This window comes from Microcaecilia unicolor, chromosome 9, assembly GCF_901765095.1.
Source record: "Microcaecilia unicolor chromosome 9, aMicUni1.1, whole genome shotgun sequence".
Taxonomy (NCBI): domain Eukaryota; kingdom Metazoa; phylum Chordata; class Amphibia; order Gymnophiona; family Siphonopidae; genus Microcaecilia; species Microcaecilia unicolor.
The window spans coordinates 122,197,028-122,220,708 of record NC_044039.1 but is presented as its reverse complement, the minus strand read 5'-3'; the positions used below and the strand labels follow the sequence as shown (position 1 = coordinate 122,220,708).

At 40.0% G+C, this 23,681-nt stretch overlaps 1 protein-coding gene across 6 annotated transcripts in view; it reads right to left on the bottom strand.

Moving 5' to 3' along the window:
• Positions 1-23,681, bottom strand: part of GPHN (gephyrin) — a 907,672-nt gene that overhangs the window by 203,021 nt on the left and 680,970 nt on the right. For 3 of the 6 annotated variants that reach the window (XM_030213888.1, XM_030213890.1, XM_030213893.1), the window contains one exon: positions 17,257-17,298. The exons of the other annotated variants lie outside the window; for them this stretch is intronic. In XM_030213888.1, the coding sequence (XP_030069748.1) occupies positions 17,257-17,298 (42 nt within the window). The remainder of the gene's footprint in view (positions 1-17,256; positions 17,299-23,681) is intronic. 6 annotated transcript variants of the gene reach the window in all.

Sequence of the window (23,681 nt, the reverse complement as noted above, 5' to 3'; positions counted from 1 at the left end):
AACCTTTTAAACAAGTATAAACAATTCCCCCCAATCCCCCCCACCCCGTTCTCATCCCCCCTCCTCCATTTGCCGCACAATCACGTAGTCTTCTGCTACCATCCAACAAATTATAGCATTTTTATCATTCTCACAAAAAACATTCTCTTCTCCCGCTGAAGCATACATCTCAAGGTCTAGGTTCTCACGGAACAGTCCAACTTCCGGTTCTCAGGTCTGGAGTCATGAGCTCTTAGCCGCTTTCTCAACTCTCTTACAACGCTGCAGACGAGCTTTTGTAGTTGGAGCCAACCCCATTGGCAAGCTTTCTGTACGAGTTAAGCCCGCTTCATATAGGTTCTTCCATGTCTCTCCTACAGTGCGACAGCGGAGCTTCTCCCCCTTGAGCTCAAAGCAAATAGCAAACGGGAAGGCCTATCTGTAGAGAATCTTCTCCGTAGTCAGGATCTCTGTGACCGGCTTCATGGCCCTCCGCAAATTCAGCGTAAACAAGGATATATCTTGGAAAATCGCCACACGTGTCCCGTTAAATTCAAGATTGGGGGTCTGCCTGGCCTTTTGCCATATTTGTTCTTTGCCTGCATAGGTGGTGAAACGCACTACGATGTCTCGCTGCTTATTATCCCTTGCAGACCCCAGCGCTCTACGTGCTCTATCCATGGCCATCTCGCTAGCATCAAATTGAGCCCCCATCAGCTGTGTACATATGGCTCGCACTACCTTCGGGACGTCCTGCATATCGCCGTTCTCCTGAACTCCCCGAAACTGGAGATTCTGCCTACGACCCCGGTTCTCAAGGTCGTCCAATTTGAATGGAAGATCTTCCATCTGCTCCGTCAACTTTTGCAGCTTCTTGTCCATCTCATCATTTCTTTCTCCCTGTTCGTCTGCGCGCTCTTCCAAGACTTCCACCCGTCCCCCAAGCTCCCGCAAATCAACGCTCAGGGCATCCACGTGCGCAAGGATTTCTTCTTTCGATGCCACGGTTTCAGCCCGAAGTGCATCCAAGCATTTGGTCAAATCCTATGGTACAGCGTGACTGGGGGCGGGTTCGGAGCACTTCTCGCGGGACGAGGTCGGGCCCTACTCCGACATTCTGCGCACCTTCGGGGATGAGCTAGGCCAATTCCATCTGCTTCGTGGACAGGCGCTCACTCTCCCGGAGTGGCGTGACGCTTTTTTTTTTTTACTCATCTTACGTCTCCCGGGATTATCCCCAACAAATTGCATCTCTTGCTGAGTCTGTAAGAAGATTTTTACCTCAAATGGTGTCTTAGAGAAGGTAGGGAAGAACGGAGCCCTAGGATTAAGCGGTCATTCAGCCTCGAGACGTCACTTCCCTCTACTTTCCTATTGTTTTAATGGAGTTCTTTTCTTGTTGCTGATTTTATTGTATATTGCCTTGACTTACATTGTTAAAAAAAAGCGGTTTAATCAAATACTAATAAACCATAATGGTCTAACACTGCTTAATAAATTTGTTCACACCAGACTAAGGCTTTTTTCTATTGTTTCAGTTTTGGTTCCAGCCGAAACCAAGCACCTAATTTAGGTCACATTTTTGGTTTTGGCCAAAAACAGACCAACAGTTTCAGTTTTGCCTGAAACTGAAAACCCCCAGTTTCAGTCAAGCTCTAATTTATGGCTTACTCCTTAAAGCAAGGTGTTGCATTTGTGGTTTTGGATTGTGGTTATCACAGGAGGAGGGCTAGCGTTACAACCAACCAGAGTGGTAGAAGAGCACTGACATCATCCTGTTGTACTCCTTATGGGAATTAACTACAATATCTGCAGTAGTTGGAGTACGGTCAGCAATGCAGTCACAACTGGAGTGGCAGAGGAGCACTGAAGGGACACAGTCCAGCTGCTGGTGGAGAGGGTGAGCACTGACGTCATCCTGGTGTGTTCTCTTTGGGAATAAAGACAACATCTGCAGTATGTGGGTACAGTTTTGAAGGGCTGTGATCAAAGGGGCAGGCCTGTCTGGAGCATCTTCAGAGCACTGGCAGAAGTTTGACGCGTTGAGATCAATGGATGGAACTGAGTTTGCTATTTGTGTGAGTACTATTTTATGCTGGTGTTGATCTGGTTATAGGAAAAAAGAAGAGGAAAAATGAGAGAATCCAGCTGATTTGTAATTATTGGACAAGACTTGGAAGCAGTGATAGACTCTCCTTTACTCCATTGTACAGGGATGCTGGAGGGGGTGGGGGATTCTATAGAGGCAGAGACTTCTGTTAGTCCACTTTATTCCATGCTCCCTAATTACAGCAGAATGTTTGTCCTCTGTTGCTTCTGTTCAGGGTTCTACTTGGCTATTGGATCTTCAGGTGGCCCCAAGGTCTCCCTCAAGTGGCTCAATTTCTTGTTGCCTTTGCTGTTTTTGCTTGTTTGCCTGGTGCAAAGGTTTGTTCTTTTTTGCGTCTGATACTTCAACTTGGATTAGGCAAGAGCCAAGTTGTCTGATAAAACCCTATTGAAAGTGAGTTTCTCCAGCTATACAGGATGGGAAAATTGTGCTCTCATGTGCTAGAGTAACTGAGCCTGATCTTGATCAGCTGGCAGGGGCTGGCAAGATAAAGTCTATTAATCTCTCTGCCTATGTAGGATGTGATACTTTGATATATTATCAAGGAAATTTCTAATATAGATATTTGGTGTTCATTAGTCAGGATGGAATCTATACTTTCAGGTTGCCTATCTTAATTGTACAAATTCACTGGAGAGGTAGCTGCAAAAGTTTTACTACTGGATGATGAGGTCTTTATGATTAATAGAAAACTGTAGGACCAGGAGAACGTACTTGTTATTCAATAGATGCTTAATCAAGTTTTCATCAAGGGCAGCACCACTCTTGGTATCAGAAAATGTATACAGCTATAACAACCTGAGATTTCAAAATTCTCCTTACTGTAAGGATGTGCTGAAAAGATATTTTGCATTTGGATCTATTATCCCTACCATTGATTTCTACAGCACATTATACACCAGCCAGGTTCAATAAACATTTAAGAGATGGGGATGAAAGCTTGATTTCTTTAGACTCTGACTGTCTAATTGGAGACCTTTGTAGAACAGTTCACCATAAGAATTACTCTGGTAACCACTTTCATCTTGGCTATGGATCAGGACATAGTATTGAAACCTTTCTTTTTTTCAATCTTTCATGGGAATAAAATATATATTTTCCCAGATGTTTTGATCAAAATGCAGAAAGAGTTTCTCTCTTTGCAACTAATAATTACAGAGCTGCATGTGGCTTTTTTATTTAACATTTCCAAGGAAGTGATCAAACATAATGAGAAAGATTATGGCTACAATTCTGTAAACTGGCACCCTGATGCAGCACCGGGATCACCAATTCTATAAACGTGTTATAGAATACTTGAACTGGTGCACCAAAAAGAAGGTAGCCCGCTTATGTCATGTCAATGACAGGCATAGGAGGGCATGCCTAGATCTATCAATCAAAATGCACAACTGACTGTATTCTATACGATGTGTGTGTTGATGGGTGACACTCCCACATCCTGCCCACTTGTCAACTGCACACTATACACTTCCACATGGGCTTACTAAATAGCACTTTGTGCAAGCACATGCTTAAGTGGCAACTCTTGTGCATTTTTATGTGCATTAGATGCGCCTAATGCAGGCACGCCTTATATAAAATTGCCCTCTATGGGTTCTGGCATCCAACCTGATTATAATAATATATTGAGATCTAGAAAATCAGGTTGTGGATGGTTCTGAGGGATATTTATCTTTTGATTTTCCTATTAAAGGGAAAAGAATATATTTTGTTTGCAAAAATATGAGCTAATTTGCTTTTTCTTTTCTGTCTTTGCCCTTCTCCCTCATTGGTGGTTGTGTGGGGTATTATCAATTACTTTTGTGGGTTATTTTGACTTATTTTTGCAGTTATTCTGCTTGATGTACCCTTCTGTCTCTATAATTATAGACCTTTAATGCTTCTGTATCTTTCTATTGTATGCTTTAAGAATTGAAAAAATAAAAACAAAAACTACTGTGGTTGTCCCATGCACTGGAGGCAGCTTTTATTACCTACTCCATAGAGTAAGATGCTGAATTTGTGAGGGATAAACCCTAGTATTGATCATGCGACCTATGTGCCCCAGAAAAGGTGTGGATTATTCCCTGATAATTGAACTTTAGTAGTTATTATTAGTATGCTATTCAAGGTTAACGTTTCTGTTAAAATTTCTTGTGTATTTAGTGTATGATGTGGCCATGAGTCATCTACATATAAAGAATAATTTCTTGAACAGATTGTCTATGCCTGGTTCTTGGACGGGGTGGGAAGAGGGGAGTGCAATCATATGGATGGAGTGCTTTGCAACACAAGATCAGGTTAAGGAATCTGGAATTGTTTAATTTTGCTGTATTAACAATGTTGGACTGTATTCTGAGACGTTCAAGCACAGGGACCTACAGGATAGATGCTTTTCTTTGTTTCTTCATTTTACTGCAGAATTATAGTAACACAAAAATAAGTTGCCAAGAGGCTTAGGCAGCAAAAATAGCATGCCGACAATGTCAAAACAGTAGGAAGAACATGCAGGAAATTTTGAAACACTCCAATGATATGGAACAGTGGAGATAATGCTGGGTCTTTTTTTTTTTTTAGAAACTCTTTCAGTGATTCTACTGCCCAGCAGCATTTTCTTATTATTTCACATAAATTACAGAACTCCTGTCAAGAAAGAGATGTTGAATGCACTGTGTCTGAGATCCAACATATGGATGAACACATATGTAAGGGCATACACTTTTGCAATCTTGTTTTTAATTGTGTTTTAGCTAACAACACTGGATAAAGCTGAATCTATAAACACAAGGGTCAGATGTAATAACCCGATCCATGCTATTACATTTCTTATGTACTAATTAACTACCTTATTATTATTTGTGCCTCCATGTATGACTCAGGAAAGATCTTACTGTACAACAATTAATGGGTGCTGCTAAGGAGGATGCTTTTCATTCTTCAGGTGGTACAACAAATTATTTTGTAGAGCAATAGGACTACTTTATAACCTAGGCACAAGGGATGCAACTCATTTTGAATTTTTTTTTGTAAAACTGCTTTTCCTGATGTCCATCACTCCAAATACATGTATTTTTCATACCCTATATGTACTTTATACAGGGTCCACGTTCTGCAAACCTTTTGAAAAATGCATTGTAAATTTTGATAGTCTTGATTTAGATGCCTGTTTGCTCATCTGGAAGCCCTATACAAATTTAGGATACCTATCTAGTAGGTAATCTTATAATAGGACATCTATGGTTCAAAGTCCAAGAATGTGCCTACTTTGAAACTATTTACTAAAGGCAACACATGTGCTACTGAGTATTTATAAATAATGCACCTAGAATCAGCTCCAGGAGCACACAAATTTACATGCACAAACTTACACCTGTTGCGAAGATGGGGTAAATTTGTGTCTATATTCTATGCATCAATTTGTATATTTTACAAAATGCATGTGTGCATCACAATTCTGCCTAAGCTATGCCCCCAGGAAAACCTACATGCAGATCATGTAAAAATAGGTGTAGTCTTTCTATGTGCTTACCCTTTACATGCATATACCCCAGTGAACTTTTATAAAAGCCCCTTTTCATGTATAAAGCAAGCTTAACACAAGGAAGAAGTTTTATAAAATTATCTCCAAGTGAGGTCACTCTTTTTTATTTTTTTCTGATTTGTGCACCTATTTTCCTCTTTAGAATACTAGATGAAATATGTGCCTGTAATGTAGGTATGAGCAATTATACCAGCTACAGAATTGGTGTAAGGGCTTATGTCTGAATGTCAGATTGCATACAGCTGATAGTATTCTACAAGTTACGTGTGTGAGTCCTGTCCATGCACTGCCCAGCTTAGTAAATAGGGCCCTGTATGTCATAGCCACAATGAGCCTGCAAATAGGTGGTAAAATGTGGGGTACAAACGTAACAAAGAAATAAATAAATATATGGACATCTAATTCTCATGTATTTTAAAACAGGACCTGTCAACATACAACCTGTTCTACAATACATGAAAACATGCTAATGCTACAGACACCGATAGGAATATATGGGTGTCTCTAGCATTAGCGCGTGATAATTTTTAGCACGCAGTAAAATGTTAGCACGCCTACAGCGTGGCTTAACAAACAGGGCCCACACACTTGGACGTCCTTTCTAAAATGCCGCTCTATGAGGCCATTTTACTAAAGCATGGTAGGCCTAAAGCAGGCCTACTGTGCACTAAAAGGGTACTACAGTGGGACTCGCTGAGGTGTCCCACAGTAGTCTGGTCAGTAGCGCATGCTATTCCCACAGTAAAACATAATTTTTATTTTTTTTGCTAGGGAGGTGTGTTTGGGTTGGGGAGTAGGTATACTTGTGCTAATTGGGAAGCACAGGCATATTACCGTGTGCTACCTGATTAGTGCAGGAGCCCTTACTGCCTCCTACATAGGTGGCGGTAAAGAGCTTCAGGCCACGCACTAATAGGGAAATTAATGTGCCGTCATTAAAAATATATATATTGAACGCAGCCATGTTTCAGCCACACTAGAAAGTGGCCGGAGCTTGAAGCAAACCCATGGGTTAATCGCAGTGCTGGCCACGTTCTAGTGAGCCTTAGTAAAAGGACTCCTATGTTTGGGAGAGTAGACACAGAAGGGGTAATTTTATAAAGGTTTTTCTGTTCATAAGGTTGTTTCTATTTTATTCAATTTCATAAAAAATATTTAAAATATATAATTTATACTGATTTATACAATCCGGACATAAGAGCAAACAAAATGGGGAAAAAATGTATGAGCAAACATAAAGCTGATTTTAAGGCTTTTTCTATGCTTAAAATCAGCTTTATGTTTTCCCATATATTTTTTCCCATTTAAAAAAATTATAATATAGTATGCAAACTATGTTGTGATTTATTGGTCTTTGGAAGCTTAAGGTCCAATCTTTGTACAATCATTGATTTGAGCATGTTTCCCTAGTTGATGGACTGCTTTTTGTTTATCATTCTGGAAGTAGTTTGGGGATGTTTAATGTTCAAATAAATCTTGAGTCCATGGTTCGTATTGAAGGCTTCTGAGTTTTCATGAGCACAAAACATTCTACATGGTCTGCTACTTTAGTCAAAAATTAGAGCCAAACTGAGCCTTTGACATATTTCTGGGCAGACTTATACGGTCTGTGCCCTGAAAAAGACAGGTACAAATCAAGGTAAGGTATACACAAAAAATGGCACATGTGAGTTTATCTTGTTGGGCAGACTGGGTGGACCGTGCAGGTCTTTTTCTGCTGTCATCTACTATGTTACTATGTAAAACATATGTCATTTTCCTCTTTTTGCAAATGTGAAACTTAAGTGCCATGTCCAAGCCTCTATATGGACATAATTTACAAATAAAGACAAAAAATCTAAAAAGGAAATTATGCATGTACAACAGCTTTATGCACATTGTAGTACGCCCTTATACAATTTTCTATGAGTATATATGAACCAAAGTACATATTACTGACAAAGAGAGCACGCTTTTGTGTGATATAGCTGTAAACTTCTCTGGGGGCAAATAGCTGGTACAGGACTGATATTTATTTATGTATGTATTTTATACAATATACTAATGACAGAGGTCTGCTAGATTATAACAATTTAAAAAAGGAACTTCAACTGCCTACGAAGCCTACAAAGATGACATTCCACTGTTGGCTTTTATCACCGGTTCCATGAGACACTCAGAAAAAAGCCACAATAGAAAACAACTCATTCAAAGGGATTGTCGGGGATTGATCCAGTGACGTAGCTACAGATGGGCCTGGGTGGGCACAGGCCCAACCATTCTTGACAGGCCCACCCAGCGACAGCACCACACTGTTCACTCCCCTCTTTCCTCCGCAGCATCCCAGCATCTGCACTTCTGTCTCCGAACCCCATCCTTCCCTGGTGTACCATACAGGCATCTTTGGTGCCTGCAGCAATTCATTCTCGCTGCTTGCACCAGCCCCATAGGCTTCCATCTGCCCTATCAGACAAGAAACAGGCAATTACATCAGTGAGGGCAGGACATGGGCATGCAGCAGATGGAAAGAATACAAGGCCGGTGCAGTGAGAATAAATTGCTGCAGGTGTCAAGGATGCCTGTGTGGTACACCAGAGAAGGACGGGGTTCTGAGATAGAAACACAAATGCTGGGATGCCGCAGAGAACAGGAAGGGAGATGCAGGGGTAGGTGAAAAATAATCTGGGAAGATTTTTTTTTTTGTGGGGGGGGGGGGGGGGGGGGTGGAAGGGCCCATTCAAGTTACCTCTGGGCCCATCCAAAATGAGTCTGGCTACGCTTCTGGATTGATCTGTGATACATTTGGAGTACTTTTGGAAGAGGACTGGTTGGATATTTCTGATTTTTGACTGTTAGACCACTGAGTTCTGATAAGCTCAGTTCTATTTATCTTTTACTGTGCACAGTATGGTAAAGTTGTTTCAGTTACATAATATAGAAACATTACTGCTAGTTCTAACTAAATATGTCAAACGACACCTATGCAAAGGCAACTAAGTAATTCTTCTCCAATTCGATATATTGGCGGCGTTCGATGTGGTTGACCACACATTGCTACTTGAACGCCTGGATCAGACAGGAATAACAGGGACTGTGCTCAAATGGCTCAGTGAGTTTCTTTCAAATTGAAGCTATTCTGTCAAGCAAAATGAGCAACTTTCCAACTACTGGTCTACTAACTGCGGGATCTCCCCTCTCACCGATCATGTTCAACCTCTTTATGTCATCCCTTGCCTTAATATACCTGGGATTAATGAACTACTATTATCCTACGTGGATGACATCCTGCTTCTCTTCCCAGTAACAGCATCAAACAAAGATCCAATTCTGTCTGTAGTGAATGGTATGACTTGCTGTTAGCACCTGTGCTCTGACCAATAAACTGAAACTGAATGCGCAAAAAAACAAGGTCCTGTGGCTCTGAAATCTGGGAGTTGAGGTCCCATCATCAATATCTTTGTCCCATGGTCAAAGTTTTACAGTCGAATCTGAAACCAGAGTATTAGGGATCTTGCATGATTCTTCACTCACTAGTCAGATCATTCTTCAACCAAAAGCCTTTGCACTACTATTCCAAATGTTAGACCTACTTCACTTGGATTACTGTAACATTCTATTTCTTGGTATTAAGTGTCAATATCAGAAAAAAATGCTAATCATACAGAACACAGCTGCAAGACTAATAAACAAATTGATCAGATATACTAGTGTTTCAACTCATCTAAACAAACTGCACTGGCTTCTCATAGCAGAAAAACTCAGGTTCAAAGCTGATTGTTTAGTTTTTCAAATCTCACAAACTTTCATCTCTGAACTGCTAACTAAGATCACTTCGCTATATCTGGTCCAGTCTAACAGACTGAAACAACAACTAATGCTAGCATCACCATTTTAAAAGACAATTTGAAATCAGAAGATTTTCAGCTCTCTATTCCCCATACTTGGAGTCAAAATATGGAACTCTCTACCTATTCCCATCAGAACAGAAAACAGCAACCTTAGCTTCAGGAAGAGCTGAAACCATTCTCTTCCCAAAGACTGCTTGATAATAATCCATCATGACTTCTATTTCCTAATATCATTCATTATTCTTTCTTTTAATGTTTTTAGTCACATACATTACACTAATGGAATCTAATGTTTCTCATATCTCACACTAACACTATCTGCTTTTGTTTCACCTAGAATGTAAACTGCACTGAACCCTGGAATATATACGCACTGAACCCTGGAATATATACAAATTGAATTAATGATACTAATTGAAAAGAGTGCTGCTTGTGCTATTATTTGATACATGGAGACTTCTCTATTTTTTGGCTAAACAGTTTTTTCTCCCTTTGAAGGAGTTATTTTCTATTGTGGCTTTTTTCTGAGTATCTCATGGAACCGGTGATAAAAGCCAACAGTGGAATGTCATCTTTGTAGGCTTCCTAGGCAGTAGAGGTTCCTTTTTTTTTTAATTGTTATAAACCAGCAGACCTCTCTCATTAGTATCTGGAGCAAGAATTTTATATTTTTGTTATTAGTTCTTTGCTCTTCAACTTTTTTGATTATTTATAAAATATATGCATATTAATTTATTCTTACTGACAGATATACACATAAATCTACAACTATTTCAGAGCAGATGTAAATTTGTGTGAGAATAATTGTATATTACTGGGGATGAATCAAGAAGCCTCTTTTAAAAAGGTACATACATGTGTATGTTACCGTTATAAAACACAGAGGAAAACAAATATCCCCTAAATATCCAGAACGCAATTGTGAACCAATATATGCACACTTCACAAAACAAAAATCAAGGTCCAACCTGATAGCATAAATTATAATCAATACAGAAAGCTAACAGGAAATAAAATGATCACAGGAGTTAACTACTGTCAAAAATAAATAAATATTTGTGAGACAGTTTAAACTATATTGGTACACAGTTCTATTGGATATCCACAAACAATCAAATATTAGACTGGGGACATCACTTGATCCTCTTACCTTTAACCCACTGCTGGGTATATTCTATAAATGCTGTTTAAATCTAGGCACTGGGGAAAATCTATGCTAAGGGCTATTCTATAAAAGGTGCTTCAGGTTCAGCACCCTTAGCAGAATAGCTCTTAGAGTGGAATCCCATGCCCATCTTTGGGTGCACGGACTTATGCCTGCTGAAACCTGGAGTAAGTCCTGATGCGCAAGTTAGGTGAGTAACCCTGGTATTCTATAACACTGCATGGAAATAACTGGAACACCCCGAAACACCCATGCCCCTCCCATGGCCATGCCCCCATTTTGGGTGGCACGTGAGACATTTTGGGCACACATTAGAACAGCGCATTGGAAGTTGCGAGTGTAGATCCAAATTAGTACCAATTAACACCATTTAATGCCATTAATTGGTTGTTCACAGAATGCACGATATACATCCCGTTCAAACACGATCTAACCGAAATCACAAATGAAATCAAACACAGCCTCCAAATAATGAACTCATGGGCGGACGCATTCCAACTAAAGCTAAACACAGAAAAGACACAATGTCTCATTCTGTCCTCACAATATAACACAAACAAACCCAACACCATAAACACCCCAGACTACACCCTTCCGGTCTTAGACAGTCTGAAAATTCTGGGAGTCACAATTGACCGAAATCTCACACTCAAAGGCCATGTGAAAAATACAGCAAAGAAAATGTTCCACTCAATGTGGAAACTTAAAAGGATCAAACCTTTCTTCCCAAGGGAAATATTCTGCAGCCTGGTACAATCAATGGTGCTAAGCCATATAAATTACTGCAATGCCATTTATGCCGGATGCAAAGAACAAATCATTAAGAAGCTTCAAACCGCTCAAAACACAGCAGCCAGACTCATATTTGGGAAAGCGAAATATGAAAGCGCCAAACCCCTAAGAGAAAAACTACACTGGCTCCCTTAAAAGAATGACTTGCGTTCAAAGTTTGCACCCAGATCCACAAAATCGTTCACGGGGAAGCTCCGACCTATATGTCAGACCTTATAGACCTGCCTACTAGGAACGCAAAAAGATCGGCACGCACATTCCTCAATCTCCACTACCCCAACTGTACAGGACTAAAATATAAATCCACATACACAACCAGTTTCTCCTACATATGCACTCAACTATGGAACGCACTACCGAAGGCCATAAAAACAACGCAAGACCTAACAATCTTCCGAAGGCTAGTGAAAATTGACCTGGTCAAGAAGGCATACCATACCAATCCATCCTAAACACTAAATAATAAGACTGTACATGAGCTAGACAAAACAGAACTCTTATCACGTGACTGATTAACCTCATTGCTATTAATGAACACGCACTACCACTTTATTCCTTATGTCGAAAATGGTCTCTCTACAGTCGATGACCTAACTTATGTTACAATTTAACCTATCACTCAGGAACCTCTATGCAATACCATAATGTATTCTTCTTTACCATGTATGTATGCACCTTAATGCAATACCATTTGTAATTCTGTACCTGAAAATGGCGATCACCATTACGGCATAATGTAAGCCACATTGAGCCTGCAAATTGGTGGGAAAATGTGGGATACAAATGCTACAAACAAACAAATAAATAAAATGGTTACAAAACCACAATCAATATTTGTCATATCAGAGCTAGTTTTCAACACCAATTTAAGTATGTAAAAGTTTTTTGAAGGGAATCATCAGAATATCCTGCAGCACACTCCATTCGAAAACTTTGTTCCTTTGTAATAATGGTGTGGTGCAAATCGTCATTGATCCACTAATTTTATCTTGTTTTTCTTGAATACTTTCTGTACATTTAACCTTCATTCTCAAAAACTATACGTAACGTTACAATATATGCATATTGCATCACTTAACTGGCAGGAATTTTTCACCAGAGGTTCTCCTCTGGTGAAAAATTGCTGCCAGTTAAGTGATGGTTTTTGAGGATGAAGGTTAAATATAGAGAAAGTATTAAAAAGAAATTAGTGGATCAATGACGATTTGCATCACACCATTATTACAAAGGAACAAAGTTTTCAAATGGTGCGTGCTGCAGGATATTCTGATGATCCTCTTCAAAAAATGTTTTACATACTTAATAAATTGATGTTGGAAAAGTAGCTCTGATATGACAAATATTGATTGTGGTTTTGTAACCATTTAAGAAGTGCATTCTATGGATAAGTGTTTGGGACATTAGGTTTGAATTCATATGATACTGAGTCCCCACACAAGAAATTGATGGTCTTTAGAATTGGATTAATTGGTTGTTAGCACCCCAACTGACCAATTAGTTTATACGTGCATCTGTGCTCTACTACTACTAATCATTTCTATAGTGCTCTGCACCCAACTTTGGACGATCTATACAGAAACTAGGTGTCAGTGTTCATGTAAATGTAATTTTTAGTCTCAAAATGTTCAAAAGCAAAATATCATTTCCAATCCAAAATGTGCAACAGCTAAATGAGCACTTATAAATCTCCACATTTCACTTCTTCTAATAACAAAAGTTTAATACTAAATGGGTTAGGAGTAAGTGGATCAAGTGATGTCTAATGTTCAGTTGTTTGTGGATATCCAACAGACCACTGTGCTGATATAGTATAAGACTATGGGCCTCTTTCATAACTATTTAGTTTTGTAGTGGTTAACTCCTGTGATCATTTTGTTTCCTATTAGTCTTCTGTTTTCATTTTATAAAACGGGCACAGTTTTTTTTTTTTTACATTTTCCAATTATAACTTTTTCTCCCATTTGGGTAAACTTCAGCAAAAAAAAGAAGAAAATAAACACTGTATCAAGTACAAATGTTATAATAAAACTAGTGCAGAATCACATATTTTCTTTTAATGGTAAAGGTGAAATTTTGAGCAGTCCACATTGTTGTAAAGTTCAAGCTATTTTTATCATAGGTGAAAACCAACTTTGCCTCTCAATCACTGGTGCAAATGAGAAGTTGCCTGATGCTTATCAAGGCAATTCTAGAACTAGGTGCCCTTTTGTGTGGTATGAGCGCCAAAAGTGCTATGTCGTGCAAATGCAAGGCGGCATACATGTGGGCAGAGCTCCCAGTTACACGTGCCTTTGCTGCATTTAGGTGAGCTCAGTTATGCCAAGCTCTGTGACTGGTGTAACTGCAGGCACCTAAATGTAAAGTGTGCAGATGCCATTACAGAATAGGCGCTCCCAGCATGGCATCACGATGCCTACATGCAGGCATCCCACTTACAGAATAGCCACCTTAATACCTGTCTCGCATCAGGTGTAAATGCTGACCTCCAGATATTTCTGTATTACCACTGTAAAATCAAAAATGCATGCACACTTTTCTGGCCCACCAAAAATACACCCTTCTCCAAATGATGGGAGTCATTTTATAAAGGATTTTTCAGCATGTAAAGTTGATTTTAAGAGTGGAAAATGCCTTCTATAAAATTGTGCTGCTCTTTCGTGAGTATGCCTATAAATCAGGTGTGTTTATATGCTCAATGTATGTAAGCGCTGGGCAGAGGGGAGGCTGAGTTGTGATTTACAAACATATTTCATACAATTTGGAGGTAATTCTAGAAAGTGGGCACTAATATTTCTGTGCAAGTTATATGCATAAGTGTTTAGAATGATGGCATTTACAAGCATGTGTTTGCACATATGCATGCAAATGCCAAAATTCCGCCTAAGTACTATTCGGTAAATATGCATATATCCTACACAGAGCGTATTTTACAGGTAGGTGTACACATAGATGCAGTATGGGTGGAGTATGGGAAGGACTCATAGGCCTTTCACCAGTGGACATGTTCATGCTTAAATTTTAGGGATATATTTCACCTATTACACAGTCAACTACATATAGGTACACTGTTATAGAATTATTCCCTGTGTGGATACATGTGAACAATAGAAATTTATACCAAATTTGAAGGAGGTGTAAATGTGGGTGTAGACACTGTGTGCTATTGGGGCTAGTATAGGGCCCCTTTTACTAAGCAACGTAGGGGCTTACGCACACCGAACATGCGCCAAATTGGAGTTACTGCCCTGTTACTGCGTGGCCCTTGTGGTAATATCAATTTTGGTGTGCGTCCAAAAACCCGCGCCTACACTACCATAAGCCATTTTTCAGCGCGCATTTGTAAAAGGACCCCTCAGGTAGCCTATTTTGGTACTTGAAGACAGACATCATCTTATAAAATTATCTCCTATTTACTGTAGCTTTTACATGTGCAAACAGTCCAGCCGATATTCAAAGTGAGGTAACGGGCTGGGAACGGCCACCAACCAGTTAACTCGCTTACTGATGGCTATCCATTCATTTTCAGCAGCACTTAACCGGTTATCTTTGTTGAAAACGACAGGTTAGTGCCAAAGTGCAAGCCGGCAATGTCATTTCAGGGATGGAGTCCAACTAGCTCCCAATTGCCAGAGCTAACCGGCCAGTATTAGTGCATAAATAAGAGCACATAAATAGCAGTCCTATCTTTATATGTTAATGAATGGCCGGTTAGCTCTGAATATCAAGTTAACTGGGTATGCGCTAGCTAGCTTTAAAAATGGATATTCAATGCTGGTGACCGTATATGGCCTGGCATCGTATATCCGGGTTCAATGCCACTGGCAGATATTAACAGTGCCCTCAATAGCAGGGGGGGGAGTGGCTTTTTAAAATTGCTATTTGGACACATTGCCCATTTACATGTGTAAATACTGTTATTTATACATTTAGAAGTCATAAAAGCAGTGGCGTAGCCAGAAAACCTATTTTGGGTGGGCCTCAGCCCAAAGTGGGTGGGCACACAATTAGCCCCCCCTGCAACCCCAAGAAACAATAAATACCTGAGCTGGCTGGGATCCCCAAACCCCACAAGTTGAAGAGGTCTTCTGGTGGACAGAACAAGTAATTCCCTTACTCGTTGCAGCCGGCAATGCTGTCCATGCACTGCTGTCATGCTGGTCTCTCCCTTTTTGTGCATGCTCAGTTTTTGCATAGTTGACAGCAGCTCTCTTTAGCGTCAGACATTGTGGTATATCAAGATACTGTAAACAAATAAATAAAACTGGCCCTCGGTACATGCTTGGTTTTCACACATGTGCAGGAAAACCGAGCATACACTAGGTGCTGGTGTTGGGTATATAAGAAGAGCTGTGGCCAACTGTGGAGCTGCACTGAAGAGAGTCCTATTCACATTCAAGGAGGTTTTTAGCTGCCAGGGCTTGGGGATCCCACCAATTCAGGTATTTAATGTTTTGATTTGGGGGGGGGGGGGGGTTGCAGGATGTGGAGACATGTACTCATTGGCACACCCAAAATTTGAGGTCTGGCTACACCTGTGCTCTGAACTTGTTATTTTTCCAAGCAACTAACTGGGAGAGGAAACAAATAAAGCACACTTTTGAAAAATCCACATACATTACTACTACTACTACTTATTTCTAAAATTGTATCAGGTGTACATAGTGTTATACTGGCACATACATCAGTCAAAAGATGTAAAAGCAACCTTAGGAGGTGAGCCTTTACACACACAGAGTTCCTCTCCTGACCTACATATGACTTGTTGGGAATGTCTCTTTATAACTTGGCTAAAAGTACATGCACTATGGAAGCCCAAGTATATCTGTAGCCCGATCAAGGAGAGCCATTCTTAGATAGGCCAGCCTGCCTGATAAATAAGATTTTACCCAGTAAGTGGCTTTGAAAACTTCCCTTCCAGTGAAGGATAGTTAGGCCTGGTGAATGCCTCTTGTTAGAGGAACTTTAATTATGGTTAATTTCTGGTTGGATTTATGTGATTTTTCTTTAAGAAAAGTTAATTAAGTCTTAGATTATAGGAAAGTATGTTTATTGGAAGGAGAAGCAGTATTGTTTTCCTATTGTTTTCCTTTAATGCAAGTGTAGAGTGAGGGCCAAAGAGTTAGGCTGGGGAAATGACTGTGTTTATTCTACTGACTGCTAAAAACACAATTCCCTAGAAACAACCAGCAGAGGAAGAGGATTGGCCTGTATGGTTACTTGTCAATGACAAATCCTAAATTACTAACACTGCAATACAAATACCTGCAGTTCATACAGAGGGGCACCTGTGGGTATACTTAAAGGGGTTGAATTAGCATAGGTTTGAAACTTGTGCCAATCATTTTAAACTTGTGCTAATCATTTTAAACTTGTGCTAATTCAATTGGGATAATGCATCTCTTCATATTTTTTTCTCTTAACTAATTAGAATGAATAGCCCGCACATATTTCAACATGGTCTATTGGTTATAAAATGCTCACAGTACTACTAAGCACACTTATGAAAGAATGGTTAGAAGGGTAAAACTTCCTGCACCTTGGAATTCTCTATGTCCCATTACTGATTGGGAAAGGCGACTTTTTACCCAGATAACTTACACTGAGATGAACCTTTATGAAATGAGAGCGAAATGGAGTACTTTTTACTGCATTATAAATTCCCGAAAAGCTATTTTTATGGGTCTCTCTTGTGATGCTCAAAGACATATATGGTGAAATTCAATGTCAGACATGATAGCAGGATAAGCATGCAGAATTCTCTCAAGATTGCTGTACTCCCAAATGTGCACATTGCAAGGCAAAAACAAAGGTGGAGGCGGGTGAGCATATGGATCATGTGATAAAACACGTGCAAGTATACCTCAGAAACACTATAGGTGGATGAGCACGAAGGGAGTCGAGCCTGGTTGTGCAGTGAGGGAAAAGAAAACACTGTTAAAAAGGAAATGGTGCCAAATTAAGGGTTTCAGAAGGTTTTCTGTATAGGTGGTTCCAGCACTGAGACATTAGCAGGGGTTTCATTACAGCCCATATTCCACAAAGTATCAAATAATAGAATCCCAGAACTTAAGCAACGTAAGGTGAAAGCTTTTCTTTGCAACTTAAGAGAGGTACTTAAATAAACTGTAATTACAGAAAAAAGTACATTTATGATAGAGATCTATTTTTTCTCTAGATAGGCACTGTACTTAGGTGACAATACATTCATTAGTATTATTCCAAGATCTCCAACACCAATGTCATTTAATTTACTGATTTTTTTTGTTCCATGTAAAAGTTAAAATGTACTGTAGGCAGTGATGTAGGAATCTCCATTTTCTTATGCTCATTATCAGGCATTAAATTTAATATTTGTCAAATAATTTCTCCCCATCTGTCTTTTCCTTTACAAGAGATGGCTTATTTGCATATATATATATATATATATATATATATATATATATAGATTAGAATTTGAAAAGAATAATCTCACTCTATTTATGGGAAATATGGCTCATTTTTACCATAGACAAACAAAAATACAGTCAGACTGATTTCCCATTTAAGCAATTTGCATCTTGCAGAATATATCAAATATTAATATTTTTGTAATATAAAAGGTTTCACCTTAACAGATTTGCGTAATTATTTGGGTTAACTTAATAGTATATTGGGTCAAACTAATAACCAATCTAATTTTAAACACAGAAATCTGTGTGCATCAGATAATTATACTGCAGCAAGAGAGACAACATATTCAAATCCCTTCCCAAAATCAGTACATCAATGATTACTAAGATAATGCTCCCTACCAAAACTGGGTCATAAGAATCCACAACACTCTAGGTACAAAATATACTGAAATGCTTAAGTAATGTCTGAAGTAATTATAAAAGAACACTTGACATTTCTGCAACATTTTCAATATGTGAGTTATTTTTTATATGCTCTCCCCAATTCAGTTTCTAATTTGCTAATGGTATTGGATAACCATAGATAGATAATACTATGATTGCATGTGGAAAAATGTTTTTGATAAGACCGCAAAGCTGCAAACAGTATGTGGAAAGTGTGCACTGACTTTTATGTAGTCTGTGTTTAGGGCGCTATTTTAGATGGAGCTGTGGTGAGCATATGTACTTAAAGAAATGTGTATGTACACAGGTAGAGTGCACATACAAATTTATACATTATTAGGAGCAGGAACATTTCTATGCTAAATAGGGTAATTGGATAACTTATTTTATAAAGGCAGCAGGTGCCTATGTTGTCTTTATAAAGTAAAAAAAAAAACACAGCTGGAAAATATACATTAATAGCAACAATTACATGCATAAATTGAAAATATTAATTGAAAGATTTCCTCCTCTTTAATAAGACCTCAAAAGTCCAGATAATGGCATCTTTAATATCTCATTTTGCCAATATCTATGAGATTGTTCCTATCACTGGTCTTAAAAAACTCCTCTATATTTTTAATCATTTACGTGCACACAATCAATCAACACTTCAAAGTATCATCAAAAATAACAACAAAGCAAGCACTCAGCTTAGAAATACAGTCCAGAGATCTCCATTTCACTTAACTAAGCTTTTTCCGGGTAACAAAGTATAATGCTTACAAACTTATTCAAATCAATCAGCAGGCAGACTCATATCTGTAGTATAAAGCAAAAATGCAAATTAGTGCATTAAAATGCTACAAAAAATTCCCAACAGTGGAATTGGAACACTCAAAACAATAATGACATCACCAAACTTGAGAAACCTCAGTGACAGACTTTATAAAATTAAAAAACACCATCAAATTTAAAGAAGAACGCTCCATTCCATATAAGAATTAAGCCCCTTTGGTTCTAAGTTTTGCAATGTATGGATCCATTGTTATTCATGTTGAATTAAAGCTTTATTATGATCCCCACCAAGAACATTTAAAAGGACATGGTCTATAAACACTTAAATGTGTCAAATATATGATCTTTTGCTATACAGTGTGCTACCAATGGAACACCAACTTTTCTTCTTTTTACACAAGAACGATGCTCAATAATTAGTACATAAGTACATAAGTAGTGCCATACTGGGAAAGACCAAAGGTCCATCTAGCCCAGCATCCTGTCACCGACAGTGGCCAATCCAGGTCAAGGGCACCTGGCACGCTCCCCAAACGTAAAAACATTCCAGACAAGTTGTACCTAAAAATGAGGAATTTTTCCAGTCCATTTAATAGCGGTCTATGGACTTGTCCTTTAGGAATCTATCTAACCCCTTTTTAAACTCCGTCAAGCTAACCGCCCGTACCACGTTCTCCGGCAATGAATTCCAGAGTCTAATTACACGTTGGGTGAAGAAAAATTTTCTCCGATTCGTTTTAAATTTACCACACTGTAGCTTCAACTCATGCCCTCTAGTCCTAGTATTTTTGGATAGCGTGAACAGTCGCTTCACATCCACCCGATCCATTCCACTCATTATTTTATACACTTCTATCATATCTCCCCTCAGCCGTCTCTTCTCCAAGCTGAAAAGCCCTAGCCTTCTCAGCCTCTCTTCATAGGAAAGTCGTCCCATCCCCACTATCATTTTCGTCGCCCTTCGCTGTACCTTTTCCAATTCTACTATATCTTTTTTGAGATACGGAGACCAGTACTGAACACAATACTCCAGGTGCGGTCGCACCATGGAGCGATACAACGGCATTATAACATCCGCACACCTGGACTCCATACCCTTCTTAATAACACCCAACATTCTATTCGCTTTCCTAGCCGCAGCAGCACACTGAGCAGAAGGTTTCAGCGTATCATCGACGACGACACCCAGATCCCTTTCTTGATCCGTAACTCCTAACGCGGAACCTTGCAAGACGTAGCTATAATTCGGGTTCCTCTTACCCACATGCATCACTTTGCACTTGTCAACATTGAACTTCATCTGCCACTTGCACGCCCATTCTCCCAGTCTCGCAAGGTCCTCCTGTAATCGTTCACATTCCTCCTGCGACTTGACGACCCTGAATAATTTTGTGTCATCGGCGAATTTAATTACCTCACTAGTTATTCCCATCTCTAGGTCATTTATAAATACATTAAAAAGCAACGGACCCAGCACAGACCCCTGCGGGACCCCACTAACTACCCTCCTCCACTGAGAATACTGGCCACGCAATCCTACTCTCTGCTTCCTATCTTTCAACCAGTTCTTAATCCATAATAATACCCTACCTCCGATTCCATGACTCTGCAATTTCTTCAGGAGTCTTTCGTGCGGCACTTTGTCAAACGCCTTCTGAAAATCCAGATATACAATATCAACCGGCTCCCCATTGTCCACATGTTTGCTTACCCCCTCAAAAAAATGCATTAGATTGGTGAGGCAAGACTTCCCTTCACTAAATCCGTGCTGACTTTGTCTCATCAGTCCATGTTTTTGTATATGCTCTGCAATTTTATTCTTAATAATAGCCTCCACCATCTTGCCCGGCACCGACGTCAGACTCACCGGTCTATAATTTCCCGGATCTCCTCTGGAACCCTTCTTAAAAATCGGAGTAACATTGGCTACCCTCCAGTCTTCCGGTATTACACTCGATTTTAGGGACAGATTGCATATTTCTAACAGTAGCTCCGCAAGTTCATTTTTTAGTTCTATTAATACTCTGGGATGAATACCATCAGGTCCCGGTGATTTACTACTCTTCAGCTTGCTGAACTGACCCATTACATCCTCCAAGGTTACAGAGAATTTGTTTAGTTTCTCCGATTCCCCCGCTTCAAATATTCTTTCCGGCACCGGTGTCCCCCCCAAATCCTCCTCGGTGAAGACCGAAGCAAAGAATTCGTTTAATTTCTCCGCTACGGCTTTGTCCTCCTTGATCGCCCCTTTAACACCATTTTCGTCCAGCGGCCCAACCGACTCTTTGGCCGGTTTCCTGCTTTTAATGTATCTAAAAAAGTTTTTACTATGTATTTTTGCTTCCAACGCTAATTTCTTCTCAAAGTCCTTTTTTGCCCTCCTTATCTCCGCTTTGCATTTGGCTTGGCATTCCTTATGATCTATCCTGTTACTTTCAGTTGGTTCTCTTCTCCACTTTCTGAAGGATTGTTTTTTGGCTCTAATGATTTCCTTTATCTTACTGTTTAGCCACGCCGGCTGACGTTTAGTCTTTTTTCCCTTTTTTCTAATACGTGGAATATATTTGTCCTGAACCTCCAGGATGGCGTTTTTAAACAGCATCCACGCCTGATGCAAGTTTTTTACTCTGCGAGCTGCTCCTTTCAGTCTTTTTTTCACCATTTTTCTCATTTTGTCGTAATCACCTTTTCTATAGTTAAACGCTAGCGTACTTGATTTCCTAGTTTCACTTCCTTCAATGCCAATATCAAAACCGATCATATTATGATCACTGTTATCAAGCGGCCCTCGTATCGTTACCCCCTGCACTAGATCATGAGCACCACTAAGGACTAAGTCTAGTATTTTTCCTTCTCTTGTCGGCTCCTGAACTAGCTGTTCCATGAAGCTGTCCTTGATTTCATCAAGAAATCTTATGTCCCTTGCGTGTACAGATGTTACATTACCCCAGTCTATATGCGGGTAATTGAAATCCCCCATTATTATTGTGTTGCCCAGTTTGTTTGCGTCCCTGATTTCCTTTAACATTTCCGCATCCGTCTGTTCGTCCTGGCCAGGCGGACGGTAGTACACTCCTATCACTATCCTTTTCCCCTTTGCACATGGAATTTCAATCCACAGTGATTCCAAGGAGTGTTTTGCTTCCTGCAGAATTTTCAATCTATTTGATTCAAGGCTCTCGTTAATATACAATGCTACCCCTCCACCAATCCGATTCACCCTATCACTACGATATAATTTGTACCCCGGTATGACAGTGTCCCACTGGTTATCCTCCTTCCACCAGGTCTCAGAGATGCCTATTATATCTAATTTTTCATTTAGTGCAATATATTCTAACTCCCCCATCTTATTTCTTAGGCTCCTGGCATTCGCATATAGACATTTCAAACTATGTTTGTTGTTCCTAAGTACATCATGCTTAGTACTTGACAGTATTAATTGGCAATCTTTTGTCTGATTTTTATTGTTATTTAAAGATACCCGATCTACTACAATCTCTTTTGCAACCTCACTATCAGGATACTCTATCTTCCCTGTTATGGTGATATCTTTGAAAGATACCTTATCCCGAACCATGCTCTTTTGAGCGACTGTCGGCCTTCCCCCCATTTCTAGTTTAAAAGCTGCTCTATCTCCTTCTTAAACGCCGATGCCAGCAGCCTGGTCCCACTCTGGTTAAGATGGAGCCCATCCTTTCGGAATAGGCTCCCCCTTCCCCAGAATGTTGCCCAGTTCCTAACAAATCTAAAGCCCTCCTCCCTGCACCATCGTCTCATCCACGCATTGAGACTCTGGAGCTCTGCCTGTCTCTTGGGCCCTGCGCGTGGCACAGGTAGCATTTCAGAAAATGCTACCCTGGAGGATCTGGATTTCAGCTTTCTACCTAAGAGCCTAAATTTTGCTTCCAGAACCTCTCTCCCACATTTTCCTATGTCATTGGTACCCACATGTACCAAGACAGCGGACTCCTCCCCAGCACTATCTAGAATCCTATCTAGGTGACACGTGAGGTCCGCCACCTTCGCACCAGGCAGGCAAGTCACCAGGCGATCCTCACGTCCACCAGCCACCCAGCTATCTATATGCCTAATGATCGAATCACCAAGTACAACAGCTGTCCTAACCTTTCCCTCCCGGGCAACATTTGGAGATATATCCTCGGTGCGAAAGGATAATACATCCCCTGGTGGGCAGGTCCTGGCTACAGGAGTACTTCCTACTTCACCAGGGTGATGCTCTCCTTCTAGGAGACCTCCCTCCTCCAAGGTAGCACAGGGGCTACCTGACTGGAGGTGGGACTTCTCTACAACATCCCTGTAGGTCTCCTCGATGTACCTCTCTGTCTCCCTCAGCTCCATCAAGTCTGCTACTCTAGCCTCAAGGGAACGGACACGTTCTCTGAGAGCTAGGAGCTCTTTGCATCGGGCACACACATATGACACCTCACCAATTGGGAGATAATCATACATGTGACACTCAATGCAAAAGACTGGATATCACCCCTCTCGCTGCTGGACTGCTGACTCCATCTTAGTGTTTTTTGAGTTTTTCCGTAATTTAAAACTTGCTAAAGTATTAAGGATATCAGCCTATCACTAACTCACAGTTCCTCCTCCAAACCCCAATCTTCAAATTCCGAAAGCACAAGCAAAATTTGTTCACCCACCA